General features: G+C 34.1%; 3 protein-coding genes across 4 annotated transcripts; 2 read left to right on the top strand and 1 right to left on the bottom strand.

Annotated features, from left to right (window-relative positions):
• The first annotated feature begins 620 nt into the window (after nucleotides 1–620).
• RSW3 (Glycosyl hydrolases family 31 protein) lies at nucleotides 621–6,744 on the top strand. The gene is made up of 6 exons (XM_068627906.1): nucleotides 621–2,385; nucleotides 3,268–3,541; nucleotides 3,691–3,826; nucleotides 4,320–4,530; nucleotides 4,636–4,842; nucleotides 6,050–6,744. The coding sequence occupies exons 1-6, from the start codon at nucleotides 832–834 to the stop codon at nucleotides 6,419–6,421; spliced, it is 2,754 nt and encodes a 917-aa protein (XP_068484007.1). The 5' UTR covers nucleotides 621–831; the 3' UTR covers nucleotides 6,422–6,744.
• A 1,332-nt stretch (nucleotides 6,745–8,076) lies between these two features.
• Nucleotides 8,077–10,256, bottom strand: LOC137822906 (uncharacterized). Its single transcript, XM_068627931.1, has 3 exons — nucleotides 10,098–10,256; nucleotides 9,215–9,854; nucleotides 8,077–8,515 (listed from the first exon to the last, which is right to left on the bottom strand). Exons 2-3 carry the CDS (start codon nucleotides 9,830–9,832, stop codon nucleotides 8,303–8,305), a joined length of 831 nt encoding a protein of 276 aa, XP_068484032.1. The 5' UTR covers nucleotides 9,833–9,854; nucleotides 10,098–10,256; the 3' UTR covers nucleotides 8,077–8,302.
• Nucleotides 10,257–15,937: 5,681 nt separating this feature from the next.
• LOC137822611 (uncharacterized) lies at nucleotides 15,938–17,412 on the top strand. Of its 2 annotated transcripts, XM_068627521.1 has the most exons (6): nucleotides 15,938–16,138; nucleotides 16,236–16,262; nucleotides 16,361–16,423; nucleotides 16,911–16,989; nucleotides 17,070–17,115; nucleotides 17,227–17,412. In XM_068627521.1, the coding sequence occupies exons 1-6, from the start codon at nucleotides 16,097–16,099 to the stop codon at nucleotides 17,234–17,236; spliced, it is 267 nt and encodes an 88-aa protein (XP_068483622.1). In that variant the 5' UTR covers nucleotides 15,938–16,096; the 3' UTR covers nucleotides 17,237–17,412. The 2 variants fall into 2 exon arrangements, with proteins under 2 accessions (XP_068483622.1, XP_090152062.1); XM_090295936.1 differs by lacking the exon at nucleotides 17,227–17,412 and having other exon boundaries at nucleotides 15,943–16,138; nucleotides 17,070–17,119.
• The last annotated feature ends 1,982 nt before the right edge of the window (nucleotides 17,413–19,394 follow it).

The raw sequence follows: 19,394 nt of genomic DNA, 5'->3' as shown, positions 1-19,394 counted from the left end.
TGCAATGTAAGACATTCAAGCAACATATTCACGGTGTCATGCTTTCACGAGTGAATAGGAAACATTATTGAGAATTTCTGTCAAACCACCAAACTTTCAAATAAAGCATGATGGAGTCTTTGACTAAAGTATGCAATAAAGTAATTCCCTACAAATCCAGCCAAGATTCTCATGTGAACCAAGTTATATCGTGAAGGATTGCACATGAAGAAAAAAGCTAAAACAAATGAAGAAAAGCACATACGAGTTCAAGTGAAACTACGTGAATTTACTTTGAACTTGTATTTAGCATTGATATATTAAAATTAGTATATATTAAAATATTTAAAACGTATTTATTATATAACTTATATATTATAATGTATTTCAAATTTCTAACTGAATCGTATTTCACATATGATTTATTTTTATTTTTGTTTTTTTTTCTAAATTTAATATGTTAAAATATATTTTAATATTAAAATTGTATATATATATTCTATGTATATGATTTCTAATTTTTTTATGACAGTTTTGTCTTAACTAAATCTCTAATGATTTCGCCATTTACCTATTTCGATTTTTTTTTTTTTTCATTTTAAGAATTTCAAAATAAAATCGAACTAGTTTCAGAAAAAGAAAGCATTTGATGCAAAACTCTGAATGCTGTATAAGAATTTGATGAGCTACAGTAATCTTACAGAATAACTCATCTTCAAAAGATTAACCAAAAAAGTCAAGCGATCAAAGTGAGGAAGCGTGAAGGACATGCCGATTCTCTGCTAAAGAAAATTGCCACAACTATTAACCATTTCTGCATCAACTAACTCACTCACTCTTAACACTGAGAAGATGAGGATCAAAACGCTGCGTTTCCTCTTTCTCCTCTTTCTCTTTCTCTGCTCCCACTTCACCTTCGTTCTCTCATGGAAGAAAGAGGAATTCCGTACCTGCCACCAAACCCCTTTCTGTAAGCGAGCCCGATCCCGCATCCCCGGCTCCTCCTCCCTCGTTGCCACCGACGTCACCATCTCCGACGGCGACCTCACCGCCAAACTCACCTCCAAATCCCAACCCCAAGCCAAACCCTTGATCCTCACTCTCTCCGTCCACCAACACGGCATCCTACGTCTCAAGATCGATGAAGACGCCTCCCTCTCCCCTCCCAAGAAACGCTTCGAGGTCCCTGACGTCGTCGTTCCGGAATTCGCCTCCTCCAAGCTCTGGCTCCCACGCCTCTCGGAGGAGGATAACGGCCTCGCCTCCTCTGTCTACCTCTCCGACGGCCACTCCGCTGTCCTTCGCCACGATCCCTTCGAACTCTTCGTCCGCGACGATAACTCCGGTGAACGCGTCATCTCCCTCAATTCCCACGGCCTCTTCGACTTCGAGCAACTGAAAGAAAAATCCGAAGACGACAACTGGGAAGAAACCTTCCGCTCCCACACCGACCGTAGACCCTACGGTCCCCAATCAATCTCCTTCGACGTATCTTTCTATGGCGCCGATTTCGTATATGGCATCCCTGAACGCGCTACCACTCTCGCCCTGAGGCCCACCAGAGGCCCAAACGTCGAAGAATCGGAACCCTACCGTCTCTTCAACCTCGATGTCTTTGAGTACATCCACGATTCCCCTTTCGGCCTCTACGGTTCAATCCCCTTCATGGTTTCTCACGGCAAAACCAAGGGTAGTTCTGGGTTTTTCTGGCTCAACGCTGCGGAGATGCAAATCGACGTTCTTGCCCCTGGCTGGGAAGCTGCTGCTGAGTCTCATATCGCGCTTCCTTCTCACCGAATTGACACGCTTTGGATGAGTGAAGCTGGTGTTGTGGACACCTTCTTTTTCATTGGTCCAGGCCCTAAGGATGTTTTGCAACAGTACACGGCGGTCACCGGAACTCCGGCGATGCCCCAGATGTTTTCAATTGCCTATCATCAGTGCCGGTGGAATTACCGTGATGAGGAGGATGTGGAGCATGTGGATTCTAAGTTTGATGAGTTGGATATTCCTTATGATGTTTTGTGGCTTGACATTGAGCACACTAATGGGAAGAGGTATTTCACTTGGGATAGGGCTCTTTTCCCGCACCCTGAGGAGATGCAGAAGAAGTTGGCTGATAAAGGGAGACGCATGGTGACCATTGTTGATCCTCACATTAAGCGGGATGATGATTTTTTTTTGCACAAAGAGGCGTCGAAGAAGGGGTATTATGTTAAGGATTCCAGTGGCAATGACTTTGATGGATGGTGCTGGCCGGGTTCCTCGTCGTATCCTGATACTTTGAACCCGGAAATTAGGTCCTGGTGGGCTGATAAGTTCTCATACCAGAATTATGTTGGTTCTACGCCTTCGCTCTACATTTGGAATGACATGAATGAACCTTCTGTTTTCAATGGTCCAGAGGTATGCCAATTCATTTCTCTTTTTTCCCTTGTTTAGGGTTATGATAGGGAAGTTGGAATGAGCATTTGAAAGTTTTTCGAGGCTGAATTGAAATTGTGTGCTTGAAGGAATTCCCTTTCACCATATATTTACATTATAATTATGAATGAGCAGCATTATGATCTTATGAGCTTCTAAAATGATGCAAGGTTTGAAATAATTTGGCACAATATTGACTTCTAATAATGAGGCCTCACAATTTAGGAATAGTTTTTATAAAATAAATATTATAGCTTTAACAAATAAAGTCTAACATAAGAAAAAACGTATATGTAGATCAGTAGAGGTTAATATCATGATCAGCCAACTTATCAGTCACACCATCATGATTAATATTCTTTAGTGTTTTGTGGTGCTCAATGATAGGTTGGCTATAAAAGTTCACTTAGGGAGAAAGAGGAGAAGGAGAGTATGATGAATAAAAATAAAAATTCCTCAACTAAGATAAGATTTTACCACTGTATAATCTCATGATATGAGGGAGATTCTAAAATTTGCTGAGTCCGAGTGAAACCAAACCAACATTGATTAATAGTTCTGAAAGAAAAGAGGGAAGAGCTGGCCAAACTTGTTGGAGATCCTGTTAGCGTGCTGGAATTGTATAATAATCTTATTTCTCGATGCTTTTATACTATGTCCGTACTTATGAATCCTCATTTCTCATGATGTCTGTTTATATGCATTTAAGTTTTTTTGTCACGGAAGCAGAGTCAGGATGTATGGGTTCCATGTAATCCACAAGTTCATTGTGCTATTATGCCCCTTCAAGATTTCTTTCTTAAATTTCCAATGCTCACCTAGAGATAGTGAAACTGAAGATATGATTACACGCATTGTATTTAGGTGACAATGCCTAGAGATATTTTACACTATGGGGGCGTGGAACATCGAGAGTTGCATAATGCCTATGGATATTACTTCCACATGGCGACAGCTGATGGTCTAGTGAAGCGTGGTGATGGGAATGACAGGCCATTTGTTTTGTCAAGAGCATTATTTGCTGGAAGTCAAAGGTATGGAGCAGTTTGGACTGGGGATAACACTGCCGACTGGGATCACCTGAGAGTTTCTATTCCTATGGTTTTGACCCTTGGTCTTACTGGGGTGTCATTCTCTGGTGGGTATTGTCCTTCTCACAATGTATTTTTATTTCATGATTCTTTTCTTTGCATATTCATAGCCAGTCAATATATTTATTTGCACGAGTTAGAAAAATTCCTCTCTTTTGTTCATATATCTTGTTCTTATCTCATATACATTATGCAGGTGCTGATGTTGGTGGATTTTTTGGGAATCCTGAACCTGAATTATTGGTTCGTTGGTATCAGCTAGGAGCTTACTATCCGTTCTTTAGGGCCCATGCCCATCATGACACGAAAAGACGAGAACCATGGTTGTTTGGGTACGACTGCTTTACTTCAAGATTTCCTTGTCCCAAAGTTAATATATTACAGGTTTTTTGGGTACTCCTTTCCGCTGAACAATTTACAAGTAATTCTTTTACTGTTCATTTCTTTGTTTAAGAGTGGATTGTCCAGTGAAACATTTTTGGCAAGAGAAGGATGTATATTAAAAACCAGACTAATATCTAACAAGGGATGAACCCACAGAAATATCATGCAAATCTTAGATGTAAATGTAGAGCTGTATTGTAATTGCTAATTCGTATCACAGAGACACATGATTACTGAAATCAACAAATAACTTTCATGTGGCTACATCTCTCCCCCACATGCACGTGGTTAATAAGTGGCATTAATGTTTGGATTTATAAAATTGAATTTGATGAATATGCACTATAAGTATCTATTGTGCACCTTGACTATCATGTGGCCTGAATTGTGTAGGTATCTATTTGTCAACATTGTAAATTGATTATCTTTATGATATTGCAGAGAACGAAATACAGAATTGATTAAAGATGCTATACATGTTCGTTATGCACTTCTCCCGTACTTCTACACATTATTCAGGGAAGCTAACACTACCGGTGTTCCTGTGGTTCGTCCACTCTGGATGGAATTCCCATCTGATGAAGCTACTTTTAGCAATGACGAAGCTTTCATGGTTGGGAACAGCCTGTTAGTGCAAGGGATCTATACTGAGGTGATTTAATCAATTTCCATATACATATATGTTTTCCTTTGCAAATCATTTCCTTCTATTTTTGTGATCTTTTACTTAAGTTTGAGAATGGTTTGTTGCTGACAGCGAGCTAAGCATGCCTCTGTCTATTTGCCTGGAAAAGAATCTTGGTATGACCTAAGAACTGGAACTGCGTACAAGGGAAGGGTGAAACACAAGTTGGAGGTTACTGAGGAGAGCATTCCAGCTTTTCAGAGAGCTGGGACCATTATTGCAAGGAAAGACCGGTTTCGAAGAAGTTCCACTCAGATGGCTAATGATCCCTACACTCTGGTATGTATTCATGTTGATTTACCGTAATTCTTTTGTGAATATGCTTATTGCCAGTTGTGTCTCATTGGACATAATTCTTGCCTATTCTGTTATTTACTAGGTCTTGGTTTATTGTCTTTCTATTCAAAGCCCTTTGCTGTCATACATATACGTAGATCACAATAAAGTTTATGCTAGTTAGGGGTGTCAAAATGGATTCAAACTTGTGAACCAGCTCCGTTCTCCACGGGTTCTAGTTGGGTTGGGTTGAAAAAAATATAGTTTTTTTAAATGTAGGTCAAATTGAACCGGCTCACTTAACCCGCAGGATAAACAAGTTCGAGCTAGATTGAAGGTGGGTTGACTCATAACCCACCAACAACCTTTTTTGTAAATTTTTTCATCATTATTATTTACCACTTTTATGTTGGTTGACACTTTTGTTTCTTTAAAACTAGAATTGTATTCAATAGTATTTAAATGGTTTGGATGCTTAATTTATTTGTTTGTCCAATTATATTAGTTAACATTTTGATTTTTACTTACTATTTTTATGATATCACTTTGGTTAATGTTTAGTGAAATAAGTTGCTATACACAGGCGAGACGATTTACAAAAATTTTGGCTCACGAAAAAGTGAGTCAATTAAGTTGACTTATTTTCAACTCATTTCGTGGTGAGCCAAAATGTGTAAGCCAGGTTGACTCACTTTGACACCCCTAATGCTAGTCAGGCCCTCATGCTACTTGGCATCAGGCCATCTACTTGGCCATCTTTGAACATTGAGGCACATCTTAAGCAAATATAATGCATTTTAATATTCATTTTGCCCACTTATCTGTGATTTGAATAACGATGTTGAATGGGTACGTGTGCACTTGTGTTTTTGTGTATTTTATTCTATATGAGGATGTGTATAACGCCATAAAAAATCTGAATGACTTTATGCATTTGGAAGAGTACTTGCATGTCTGGTTGTGTATAAATAAAATCCAAAAAAAGATCTGAATCTCATTTGTCCACTAATATGTGTATCAAATGCTTGTGGATCTGGACTTATTTGAGTATCTTGATTGCTTGTTTGTTTTCATTCTAACCAAAAAAATGGCGGACATGAGGTTGAGACAGTAAGTTAGGAAATGCTGTGGCTGTCAGGATAACTATGGGCAGTAATCGAAAGTAGACAAGTAATTTACTTGATAATTTTTATGACTTTTTTATTGACAGGTTATAGCTCTGAATAGTTCCCAAGAAGCTGAAGGTGAACTCTACATTGATGATGGCAGCAGCTTTAATTTTCTGCAAGGGGCCTATATCCATAGACGTTTTATTTTCTCGAATGGGAAACTTACTTCTATAGACCTGGCACCTGCTTCAGGTAGCAATAGGCGTTATCCATCAGATGCTTTCATCGAGAGGATTATCCTGCTGGGACAAGCTCCTGGCTCAAAAAATGCACTCATTGAACCATCAAATCAAAAGATCGATATTGAACTTGGCCCCCTCTGGTTTCTAAGGGCACGCGCACCAGCTGTTGTGACTGTGCGCAAACCTTATGTCCGTGTTGCAGAAGACTGGTCTATAACATTTATGGTTTGAGGGGGAGATTTAATGTTCAATGCTACGGATAGTGCAAAACGAGATTTTGTTTCTGTAGTTGAGTTGATATGAAGTTTAATAGCAAAGTGGGGGCAAGGTGAAAGAAAAGCTCTAGTTGACGAATGTATATGCACCAACTCAGTTTGAGCGGCTTATTTAATGTAGGACTTGATAACTCGAAAGATTAACATTTGGAAGTTGCCATTCCATTGTTGTCTGCAGGAGTTATTTTGATAACGATAAATTTGTGTCATCTGGAATGATCTGTTTGTTTTGGGAAAAGTTGGTGATAAATGCAAAATGAAAGTAACCGTTTATGAATAGTGAATTGTCTATTTTAATGAATAAAACGCATTCCTCTTGGATGCGTTAGTAGTATGTGCATAAATCCGAGACTGTGCAGGGTTCACTGATACGTAACACCATTCCTTATAACAAAAAATGCACACATCACACTCCACGAACTAGTACTCCAAGTTCTACTTTCTATCTTTCAAGATGTCTTGTCCCATTTTGAGGCACAGTTCCTATCATTTACCCATCTCCTTGGCCAAGTCTCATTAAAGAAAGGATATTCTAGTAGGTTACCCTAGGCAGGGTTTGGAGGCATAATCTGTGATGATGTGGGATAGTAGATAACATGGTTTTATAGCACGTGGGAATACTTAACCAACCTATAAAAGAATTGTTTGTCTTGATCTTCTCAACCACAAACTGCATTCCTGACATTCTCTATCCACCCGTGTTGATCTCCGAAATTCGTTCTTCCCTCAGCTCAAACTACCAACTTTTCCCATCTCATACTTACGGTGAAGACAACTCTTGTGCTGACAGTGATTAGCTTGCCAAGTTAAAGACCAGTACATTCTCTCTTTATCACTCTTCATCACTGAAACCATTTCAATTCGGAGTTAACCTTTTATTTTTTTTTCTTACATAAAAAAATACAAGATTGTACAAATGGAGAAATTTTATAATTTTTGTTGGATAATTACCTTAACTAAGAATTTTTTTAATACTTGAGATATTGATAATTGAAAATTATTTTTGTATTTTTCTTCGTGAGATTGTTCTCAAGTAGCTCTTTTTGGCTTCTTGGCTCAGATTTCAAATGTATAGTTTAGATATCAAAGTACAGTTAATCCTACCTGTAGTTAGTGCATTCCAACAATATTTGACATGACAGTAGAACCAAATGTATACTGTAGATAAGATTTCATAGCCTTTTTATTTCATTATTTTTAATTTTTGTATAAACTAATTTTTATACTTATAAAAAAATTGATTGATTTATTGTTTTTACTCTTAAAAAAAATTAGGTGGAAGTTCATGTAAACATATGGATTACTTGGAGGTTTGGTACGAACAAGCGCACTGACACTAAATATCCGTAAACAAATAACAGAAGAAAAGAACTAAGAGCTGCTTTGTGGGCAAAGGATTCATCTCTGGTATTCCTTAACAGCCAAGTAAACTAAGTAATCAAGGACTCACTCTTTTGAGCCTATAGACTTCCATTTTTCTAACCAACACACAGGATAGTTGTGCTCTTTTCTGCCTAGAATTTGTTGTATTTCAGCCAACAAAAACAAGTATTATATGCGTCTTTTCCATGACTCTAATGTGTATCACAGAAAGATAGATGTCATTCAAAATTGATATTTTAAGATGGCTATTGTTATTATTGAACAAAAGGGGAGAAGAGTCAAGAAAATCTCCAAACTAGGATCAACATGTATGATACATAAAATTTATCAAAAGACCACATAATTTCTTAATCTAACGTAGGAACAAAATAACAGTCATAACCATTTTCTAAGAAACAAAATATGCTGAAGTGTTGAAAATTGCAAGTGAAGTGAAATTGGGTATAGCTAGCTCTTAATCTGTCTTCTTTTCCGGTAATTGGGATTTGTTGAGAACCACAGATCGCTTGTCCTCTGCTGACTTAGAGAAGATCTCTCCCTTATCTTGGAAATACCTCTCAAAAGCTCTTGGAAGGAAGCAAGGAATCAAGAACGTGAATAGATTGATGGAGAAATAAGCCAGATTGGCCACTGCCAGAAACTTCCCGAACCAATCCCATGCCAAGTCCTGCATGCATTACAACACTCCAAAGTCATTCATTTCACACACACATATTTACATATATACATGACACGAGACATAAGTTCTAGTAGCAATGATATAACATTATGAAAAAATGAATCATAGAAACCAAATCACCACCCAAAAGGAGCAACACTTTTTTATTATGTATTATCCCAATTGGACTGGTTTTAGAAAGTGGTTCAGTTAATTTTTTAAAAACTGGCACTGTATGGGTCAGTCAAGTGGTTTGAAGTAACTATCTGTCTCAATTCTGAAAAATGAAGAACTTGAAAAGGAACCCGCTCTTATACACAACTTTTCAATTTGGATAAAGATAATTGAGGTGAGTCTGATAGCAAATAAAAGTTTAACTATTGCCCTCATTTCAAGTGCTAATCTCTATATGAGCATTAATTTTAATGCTCATGGTTATGTTTTAATCTCTACACAAAAATGAAATATTGTGCATATATTTTACAAATTTAATCAAAATGCACTACCAGTCTAAAAAATCAATCATAAATCACCAGATGCATAGGAAGTTTGATGACTTTTGGCAATGAACACCTTTAAAGTCATCTCAAAGACCGTTTCTGATTAAACTCATATTTCATTTCATTATGATTTTAACTATTTCCTTCATGTTTCAAAATCTAGCCAAGTTAGAAGGCCAATTATCTTAATTTGATGCAAGAAAAATACCTGAAAGTTGGCATTGATAGGCAAAGTCTTGTTGAGCCAGACATCATTAATCCAATCAATATCCACAAAGATCCTCCGGACTGTGTAGATCACGGGCACCATGGCCCTCACAGGTGGTGAAAACAAAGACAACCCACTAATGATGTTCTCAGTCAATATTTGGAAGGCTAACAAGAACAAGTGCGGTGTGGCCGAACGCACAGCATGTTCATCCCCTCTTGCAAACCCTCCAAGCACATAAGCCAGTGGCAAGAACAACCCCGTAGTGGTTCCCAAAACCACATACATTCGGAACATTCTGCTCCCTTTGAAGATCTCAGTCCCCGACCCAGATGGACCTGATGATGACGAATTTGATGGAAAGGCAAAACGTGAGAGTGCCAAAATGTAAGAAGAGGCAAGTACAGGGAAAGCCAAGTCAAGGACTGGGACAAGGCCACTTGCTGAGAACACCAAAATGAAGGCCACAAGCTGAAGCTCTATCATGCGTAGTGAACCCATCATGCTACCAAGTCCTGCCTCTTCTGATTGTCGTTTAGATTTTGTGCCTGCTGAAGGCACCTTCTGTTCTCCCATTGATGCTGGTGGACGAGACATTGCTAGAGACACACCCGACATCTTCTTCTTGTTTATTCACTTCCTATCGAAACAACATTAAACAAAGATGTTACATAAACATGTCTCACTCACAACATCACATCCCTGACAATGATCATAACAATAAGAACAACAATTAACCTTATCTATTGTTCTTAAGGTACTTCTATAATGCAAATACTTATTACAGAAGTAAAACTAACACATTAAACTGTATAAGTTGGGTGGTCATTAATTGTTTACATAAGAGAGAAGGTGATATATTAGGCAAGTGATAGGCACTTACTAGAATGGTGGTGAAGAAGAGGGGAGAAGTTAAAGGGGGCAAAGAAAAGAGAAAATGGTGTAAGAAGATAGAAGAAGAGAAAGAAGTAGAAGTTTTGGTTCAAAATGATGAAGCGCTGCCGTAGGCGATGAAAGAGACGAAGCAAAAGGATGTCGCGTTGATGAGTTTATGATCCTAATTTGGTGGAAGAAGCCATGCACTGCTCCATGCCACGCGAATGCAGCATGCACGACACTTGTTTCATTGTTAGCTTATAACTTCCCAATGATCAACACGTGTTACCTTCTACTTATAGCTATTGCCCAAGATTCTTCTTCTTTTGATTTCTTTCTTCTTTCTTATCATCACTGCTTCTTATGTTAATCCTTCACTTTCAAATAATGACGGTTCATAAAAAATAATAATATACTTATATTTATCTTCACTGATGACAATATTACAGAAAAGTAAATGTTATATAAGTTGCTTTACAGCATTAGAAAAATACATGTTAAGAGATCTAACTCAGTTTATTTGAAGATATGTATCTTACATGTGTTAATCAGTACCTTTATAAATCAGAACAATAAATATGGATTATAATAGAAAGCCATTGATGAACGGTAGGATTGAATGTAGGGCAGTTATAATAACATAAATTGTGAGATTAAGACAGGTAAAGGGAACAATTGTTTGGATTCAAAAGTTTATACCATTTCAGAGATTGTTACGTGGTTAAAAACTAGAAAAAAAATCATAAATTAAAAAAAAATTGATTGTTTTTTTTTAAAATAAATTTTTTATATTTATTCTATACCGTCAATAGTCTCACATTGTTTAGGAGTCGAGGTCCATAACACTTTAAATACATTCTCTATTGACTATATAAAATTAAATACCATTCTGATGGCACTGTTGAGCGCCACAAAGATAGAGTTGTTGCCAAAGGGTTTACCCAACTTGAAGGACTTGATTTCTTAGATTACCAAAAATTGGATTTTAAAACAACTTGATGTCAATAATAAAAAATTTAGGTAATCTCACTTACTTTTTGGGACTGGAAATTGCTCGCAACAGTACTGGTCTTCATTTAAGTCCACTCTTTCGTAACATGGTATCAGAGCCATTTCGAGCCTATCTTAGCGAGTATTTGTTGGGCCTATCGTGCCATCCGCTATCGGGTCGCTATCGGACCACCCAAAATATATAGTCCCACGCACGAGCTTCTATCTATCACTCTCGGCGTGAGGGGGTGTGTTGGAGATCCCACATCGACTAGAGATGAAAGCCTTTCATACACTCCCTTTCCAAAAAAAACCAGTACACCTAACACTACACTAAGATTTATTGGAGTTGTTGCTAAAATATCGGTATTAAACACGAAACTTCCGGCGGGCCAGGAGCCCAAACAAAGGAAAGAATCGGTTATATTTTTCATATGATTTCATCGTATATAAGTGGGTGCAAACCTCACCCCATTGAGCCGGTTTTATGGGGTTGAGTTAGGCTTAAAGTCCACTTCGTAATAGAGGTGTCTTTAAGAACAAAATCATGATGAAGTTCTAAGCTTCAAAATGAACAATACTTTGGATGCGGTATCCTAGGGATGTTATCTCAATGAACTAGAGGTAGGAACATTGTAACAATGTTATCTTAATTAACTTGAGGTTGCAATATTGGACATTTGTAATATTCCTACTTCACACAAAAACAATGATCCAAGACTCAAAAAAATATTAAAAGCTCTTTGATCTCTCTTGAAAACATTTTTATTAAAACTCTCTTCTTGTTTTTTTGAAATGATCATTAACAAGCTATTATATAGACTTTAAAAAGTGGTTAAGACTATTTGATCATTAATTGAAATCACTTAAAAGCATTTAAAAATAGTTTGAAAAACATAACATAATTATGTTAAAAGCACTTGATTGGTTTTCAAAACAAACTCATTAATTTCTTTTTCTAGTAAAGATTGCACATAAAATATCCAGTTCAAATTATTGAAATAACCGACTATTTTTTATTTACAGAAAAGACAAAAGAAAACAAATCAATTTTTAAATCCTTTTAAAAACACTAATGTTGTGTTTGAATCAGCATGTTTGAAGGTGGGGTTAGATGCATTTTTCTTTCCTCTCACATATGCAAAGATTAGACGGAATGTCCACGTAGGATAATAGTATTTTACGTTAATACCTTTAAAATATTAATAATATTAATTATTTTATTACTATTATAATTATTAATATAATTATATATATACAATATTCAATATACAAAGTTAGATAAATTTATTTAATAATTTCAAAAATATTTACTTATACTATTAATAAAAACATATAATTATAAATAATAAGAATAATAAAATAAAATTATAATATAGAAAAAAAAATATAGTTATATAAAATAAAAAATGTATATAATAATAAATATTATTTTCATAAATTTTAATATATTTAATAAATTTGTTTGAATTTAATATAAAATTATTTTTTATTGTAAAATAAGAGTAATTATTAATATTATATATTAGAAAAAAATAATTAACTTAAACATACACAACAAAATATACCATAACTCATTATTAAAATATCTTTTAATAACAAGGGTAAATTTGTAAACTTACATTTTACATTTTTTAAATAATTTCTAAATTTTCTCCTAACTATCACATCATTCCAAATTTCAATAAATCATCCTCACAAATCCACTATGTCATCCCTCATTCCAAATAACCTCTAAGTGTAATTCAATCGGTTGTTACAATAAATCAACTGGTTGAAAAACTTGTTGTAGTCACCAGACTTTGAACATAAACTTTTTCAATTGATTTAAAACACAAAACAACTAACTAAAATTAACACATATTTTAGAGAACAAAACTTTCAAAAGAGATTTAGAATCACATGATTTTGGATCATAACTAGGTGTAAATTAACAATTCAAAATCTATCTAACTACACACAGTAGATCCTTCAAGTCTTCAGTCCAGATTTGAAAACCACCAAAACACCTTGTTCAACAATTGACACACTATTTTTTGTCAAGTGTGTGTATTGATGAAATAGGTATGTCAATGAAGAGTTACAATTTGAGCTTCTGGTTTCAACACAAGTATATGGGAAGGTGTCAACTTCTTTTGTCTACTTAGAGTGTCCTGTTTTGATAAAGGGATACACATTTTAAATAAATTTAATTTGTTTACCTCCACAAGAGTTGGATGTGATCTTGGAGATGGATTGGCTATAAGCCAATAACATTCTTATAGATTGTGGTTAGCAAAAAGTAGTGTTTTCATACTCCAAAGAGTTAAAGTTGATGTCTACACAACAAGTACATGTGTGCATGTGTATGTGTCTCTGTGTGATGAGTTATGTATGTGTATTAGTTAATATAACTTTAACAGAGAGGATGTTACATTTTTTATATAAGAGGAGGTTGTGTGTTGTGTAGTTAACAAGTTCATGTAGTTTCTTGAGAATTTTTAGATAGTTTCTAAACATTTCTCTTATCTCTTATAAAATGACTCTTATATCTCCTACCCTACGATAATTATTACGAAGTGGACTTTAAGCCTAACTCAACCCCATAAAACCGGCTCATGAGGTTGAGGTTTGCACCCACTTATATACAATGAAAGGCTCTAATCTCTAGTCAATGTGGGATCTCCAACACCCCCCCTCACGCCGAGACTGCCAACTCGTGCGTGGGACTATATATTTTGGGTGGTCCGATAGCAGCCCGATAGCGGGTGGCACGATAGGCCCAACACAAATACTTGCTAGGATAGGCTCGAAATGGCTCTGATACCATATTATGAAGTGGACTTTAAGCCTAACTCAACCCCATAAAACCGGCTCATGAGGTTGAGGTTTGCACCCACTTATATACAATGAAAGGCTCTAATCTCTAGTCAATGTGGGATCTCCAACACACCCCCCTCACGCCGAGACTGCCAACTCGTGCGTGGGACTATATATTTTGGGTGGTCCGATAGCGGCCCGATAGCGGGTGGCACGATAGGCCCAACACAAACACTCGCTAGGATAGGCTCGAAATGGCTCTGATACCATATTATGAAGTGGACTTTAAGCCTAACTCAACCCCATAAAACCGGCTCATGAGTTTGAGGTTTGCACCCACTTATATACAATGAAAGGCTCTAATCTCTAGTCAATGTGGGATCTCCAACAATAATGGCTAATGTCATTCAACAACAAAACATGGCAATGACTCATAATCATCGGGCATCCATGCAATAGTGGGAGACAACTAGAATGACTACAATAACTCCTTCTTTCAGTCATCCACATAAATAGTTTGTACTAATTGAGTTTGTAAGGTACAACAATCCTTCAAAGTTTAGTTACAATTCCACTCCGGAACAAGTTTATAAGTGGATCATAGAGGTTGAGATGATTTCCAAGATAACCTCATATCATAAAGATAAGAAGTCAGTGTTTGTAACCTATTTGTTGTCTGGTGAAGTAGAGTTTTGGTGGTTGGGAACAACGAATGATGGAAGCCAAATATGAGGTGGTGGATTGGGAGAATTTCAAAATGAGATTTTTGGAGAAATATTTGTCCAATAGTACAAAGTTTGCAAAAAAAACTGAATTCCTTAAGCTGGAGTAAGGAAGTATTTCAGTGAATATCCATGTTTCCAAGTTTGAATACCTAGCCAAATTCTACACTCAAACTAAGTTAGAGAAGAGACTTAGGCATGAACCGAAGATTATTGAAATTTCTAGGCTAAGACAAATCAACAAAAACTAATGAGATAGAATTATTCTATTTTCCATGAGAATTTTTGTGATAGACTTCAGTATTTAAAATAAACAAAATCATCAATTTTTAGAGAATTTTTTTTCTAAAGATATAATAATTTTTCTAAAATTAAATTTAAATAATTATTTTTTCTATTTATAAACTTTATTTTTAAATAATAAAATATTTATACTCCTTCGCATTTATATATTTTTACTCTTAAAAAAATTTCTAGCTCATTATAAAATAAGTGTATACTCTTTCTAAGAACAAACCCGACCACACTCAATAAAAATATATTTCAATTTGGAAAATTTAAATGCTAGCACTCAACAAATTTTCATTTAATTAAATATTATTGCATTAATATGAAATATTTTATATCGAAAGTGTTTTCAAAACATACATTATTGTTATTAGTGTTATTATTATTATTATTATTATTAAAACATAAATATATAATTTTTTGATACATTATTATTATTATCTTATTTATAAAAATTAAAATTTTAATTTAAAAATCATACAAATTATCTTATTTATAAAAAAATGCATAAATATATTATACGTATATATAGAAATAATTTAATTATATTAATTTAAAATATTTTTATTTAACTATTATACTTTATTTTTAATGTTAAACTAATTGTAATCAACGATATCGAGTAAAAAAATTCATATTTTTTTTTTCATAGGAACTAAAAAATTCCAGTCATATAACATTACAAAAATGAAAAACTAAATTATATCATTATAACTTTTATCCAATATTACCCCATAAATAATTTATATAATTTTTTTTTGTTAACGTTAAATTATAACTTCGTATTATCATGAATATTCGTATCCAATTTTATAAAATTTAATAATAAAAGGATCTAACTCGATTTTATTGCATATAAATAAGACATAGAATAATTTATGTCTAATCACATTTTTAGTTTAAATGCAGATTTTAAAAGAAATAATCTAATCGAAAAAAATTTAACCACAAGACCGCTAAGTATAATTCGACCCTCTCATAATAATATTGTATTTTTTTTTATTTAGTTTTAGTTTTTCTATTTAATATTTTTATTTTTGTCTTACTTGATCTTCCACTGGGACAACCCAAACCAAGACCACCTTTTCAAAGCTTCTATCTCTTTCTTTCCCTCTCTTTTTTTTGTCTTTCTCTCTTCTTTTTGTTAATCTTTTGCTCTCACTTCTTCAACCATCTTCTTTCAATCTGTTGGTAGATTTTAGCAGCCATGGCGAGCACCAAAGTTCAGAGGGTTATGACTCAGCCCATTGTACCATCCTCATTCTACAAACTATTTTCTCTTTCCCTTTTATTTTCCTCAAACTCTAACCTAGTTTCATTCCTTCTTTCTTTCTTTCTTTTCCCAGAACTTGATTTTTAGGTTTCTTCAGAGCGTAAGTTTCCACCCACACTCATTGCTTCCGGGTTAGCCCAAAATTTCCCTGTTCCTTTACTCACTTGATTTTCTTTCTCTATTTTGTAATTTACGCAGAAAGCACGCATTCAGATTTGGCTTTTTGAGCAAAAGGATTTGAAGATTGAAGGCCGAATCATTGTGAATCTTGGTTTTTATGCTTGTTTCTTACATGGGTGCTCATCAAAATTGTGTTTTGTTCACTCTAACCTGTTTTTTAATCAGATTAAAAGTCTTCATTACGCGGGATCTTGTTATGATATTTCTTATGATTTGTATTTGACTTTATATGTGTGCTGTGACTATCAATGTATTGGATTCTGGGGGAATTTAGTTTAATGGTGGTGTTCTGTTGGTCTCTAAAAAAATGCAAAAGTTTTTTAGTCATACACTATATTACCCAACAGTGTATTTATTCAGTACTGTAAAATGTGTGTATTTTAATCCATTGCAATCTGGGGTTATGAGCTCATATCTAGAACAGCGTGTTCTAAAATTCGTTGGCTTCTAAAAAATGTGTAGATGGGGATGAATGGTTGTAGTTGTTGTAGACAGCATACCCTTGTTAAGATATTGATCATCTGAGATGATAATCAAGGATAATGTGATTTTGTTCATTTTCAAACAGGGTTTTGATGAATACATGAATTTGGTTCTTGATGATGCTGAAGAAGTGAACATCAAAAAGAAAAGCAGAAAGACCTTAGGTATGCTACATTTTGTCAAATTTTGTTCTATTCATCTTTTCCACTTGTGCATTTTCTGAAGAATTTTATTTTTTGATCAGGGAGGATCCTTCTTAAAGGAGACAACATAACCTTGATGATGAGCACGTAAGTGAAATTAAATCTTACTTTTAAATTGTACTTAATGATGAACACATAACCTTAGTGATGAGCACTTAAATTAAGGAGACAACAAAAATTTTCTTCTCTAAATTTCAGGGGGAAATGATGAACAACACGCAGGACAGTTATGCTCCTATCCATCAAAAAAGCAAAATTATATTTCCCTTCAGTTTAATTATGTTTCTCTCCTTAACATTTTGAATATGTAATGAGAGCAATATTATCATGTATGAATCTATGAATATTTAGTACACTAGATAAATTTTTAGTTTGGCAGCTTAACATGTTGGTTTGTATGTCATATTAATTTTGCCTTTAATATCCCAATTCTTACCTGGAAGTTGATGATCTTATGGTTAATGATGTATAGCACTGATATATGTTAGGAATACTGCAACTTTGAGTCTCACCATAGTAGAAATGAGACACTGAAAACCTCTTCTGTGTATCCTCTTTGAAAGACTCAATAATGGTATGAGAGTTCATGGTTCTTCATGGTACCAAATTTCCCATGTATTCCTCTCAAATTGATTTGTTTAGGATGTCATTTTCTTATATTTGCTAAGGTTTCAGAAAAGGCAAATGCCTATTATGCAGGTTGTGAAATAGTACATTTTGGAAGCATTCATATTTAGATATATTGATTTGGACTGCTTTCAAATACTATAACACTAGCTTCAAGTAATTTAGTTCTTTTTAATGGAAAAATTTTTTCGTTCTTTCAATTTTTATTTTTATTTAAACTAGCAATCTCTAGATTTTCAATTCAAATGAATGAAGTTGCCATATTTGATTAAGTAATTCTATGTGGAAAAGTAAAAACTTAGTTTAACAATCAATTTTGAAAGAAACCCTTTTCATGTTTATTTCTAGAAGGATATAGTTTTGAAAATTAAACATATAAAGTTGTATAAACTGAATAATAAGAAAACCTTTATGAAATTAAATGACCATTTGAAAATCTAAATTTAAATTCTTTAAACATAAATTAAACTTCAATTTGAAATCTTAAATTTGGAATTAAAAGAAACAAGAACTGAAAATTGCAAGAAAAAAGAAAGTGGAGGATGTAAGTCTAAGGAAATGAGTGCAAATATATAACTGAATGAGAAATAATAAACTTGAAGAATTTGAATACTTGATGCAATTAGAACAGAGACGTGAACTTATTATTGTTTTATATAAATTTTTTCACACTTAAAATGTTATATAAAACTCTTATATACCTATTTTTTTGGTTACTTCTTTATAACAAAAACCAACATGTTCAACTTGTTATAAAAGAATCACTAGTTTTTTTTAATACAAAGAACATGTTTATGAAGGAGGTTCTTCCATTTAACTTGTGTTTCGACTAATGTAACTTTCACTCTAATCTTTTTGGATAATAATTCCTTATTCAATACTTTGTAATTTCATTAAGCTTAAAGTACCATGTTTCACTATAATACTCGTTCTCTTAACTTTATTTTTTCTTTTTAATGGGGAACCACAACTCTTCACTCCGATAAATTGAGTGTTAAGGATCTCGTTCATCAGAGTAGTTTGAAACATCTCAATTTATGTTTCTCAATTTTATTTTGGATATGACATAATATCAAATACTGCTTGCAAACCATACTTTCAAAACTATGGTTTTTCTTCTCTGCATTTTCATGAACACTGTCGAGAGCAAGCAGGTGAAATTCCTTCCCTTTATTCATAATTTTGGTGCATTTTTAGTGGATTTGTATGATTTCCAATTTGGTGGTAACTGAATGTTTTTAGGAGAATAGTTCGTCAAATAAAAAGGTAAGTCTCACTTTTATTATTATGGAATTGATAATCCATAATATTTGTGAAAATAACAAATGTGGAATGAAATGGAAAAATACATGGATCTTACATTTTGGAAACATTTTGGAAAGGAAAGTCCATAATCATTTTGAAATACTCTTTTCAGAAGATATTTTATGAATTTTGAAAGTCAAAAAATATGTTCCTGGAAGATTATTTCATAATGATTTTTTTTTGTGTGAATTTTTTATTTGAAAAACACTTTTTGCTTACAAAACACCCCTATTCTATTCTGGAACCACCAAAAACTGTAATTTGAGTATTTCAAAAAATGTAATAGTGCAGAAGAAAAATGCAGGAAGAAATCCATTCTGGATTCTACTAGTGACATTACCACTGCATAGGGTCCTAACCTTTCAATAATTTTCCTTTATATAATAATTTTAACTATAAAATATAAATTTTAAAAAATTTAACGGTTTGATCGT

The sequence above is a fragment of the Phaseolus vulgaris genome, chromosome 9, assembly GCF_051622355.1.
Source record: "Phaseolus vulgaris cultivar YP4 chromosome 9, ASM5162235v1, whole genome shotgun sequence".
Classification (NCBI taxonomy): Eukaryota; Viridiplantae; Streptophyta; class Magnoliopsida; order Fabales; family Fabaceae; genus Phaseolus; species Phaseolus vulgaris.
The sequence above is the reverse complement of the archived record's forward strand: the minus strand, read 5'-3'. Positions and strand labels throughout refer to the sequence as shown.

Excerpts from the sequence above, each read along its gene's own strand:
- RSW3 (XM_068627906.1), top strand. The coding sequence starts at position 832 with ATGAGGATCAAAACGCTGCGTTTCCTCTTTCTCCTCTTTCTCTTTCTC. Across the intron at positions 2,386-3,267 it reads CTGTTTTCAATGGTCCAGAG|GTGACAATGCCTAGAGATAT; the intron begins GTATGCCAATTC and ends CATTGTATTTAG. Across the intron at positions 3,542-3,690 it reads TACTGGGGTGTCATTCTCTG|GTGCTGATGTTGGTGGATTT; the intron begins GTGGGTATTGTC and ends TACATTATGCAG.
- LOC137822906 (XM_068627931.1), bottom strand. The coding sequence starts at position 9,832 with ATGTCGGGTGTGTCTCTAGCAATGTCTCGTCCACCAGCATCAATGGGA. Across the intron at positions 8,516-9,214 it reads CTATCAATGCCAACTTTCAG|GACTTGGCATGGGATTGGTT; the intron begins GTATTTTTCTTG and ends TAATGCATGCAG.
- LOC137822611 (XM_068627521.1), top strand. The coding sequence starts at position 16,097 with ATGGCGAGCACCAAAGTTCAGAGGGTTATGACTCAGCCCATT. Across the intron at positions 16,263-16,360 it reads TTTTTAGGTTTCTTCAGAGC|AAAGCACGCATTCAGATTTG; the intron begins GTAAGTTTCCAC and ends TAATTTACGCAG. Across the intron at positions 16,424-16,910 it reads AGATTGAAGGCCGAATCATT|GGTTTTGATGAATACATGAA; the intron begins GTGAATCTTGGT and ends ATTTTCAAACAG.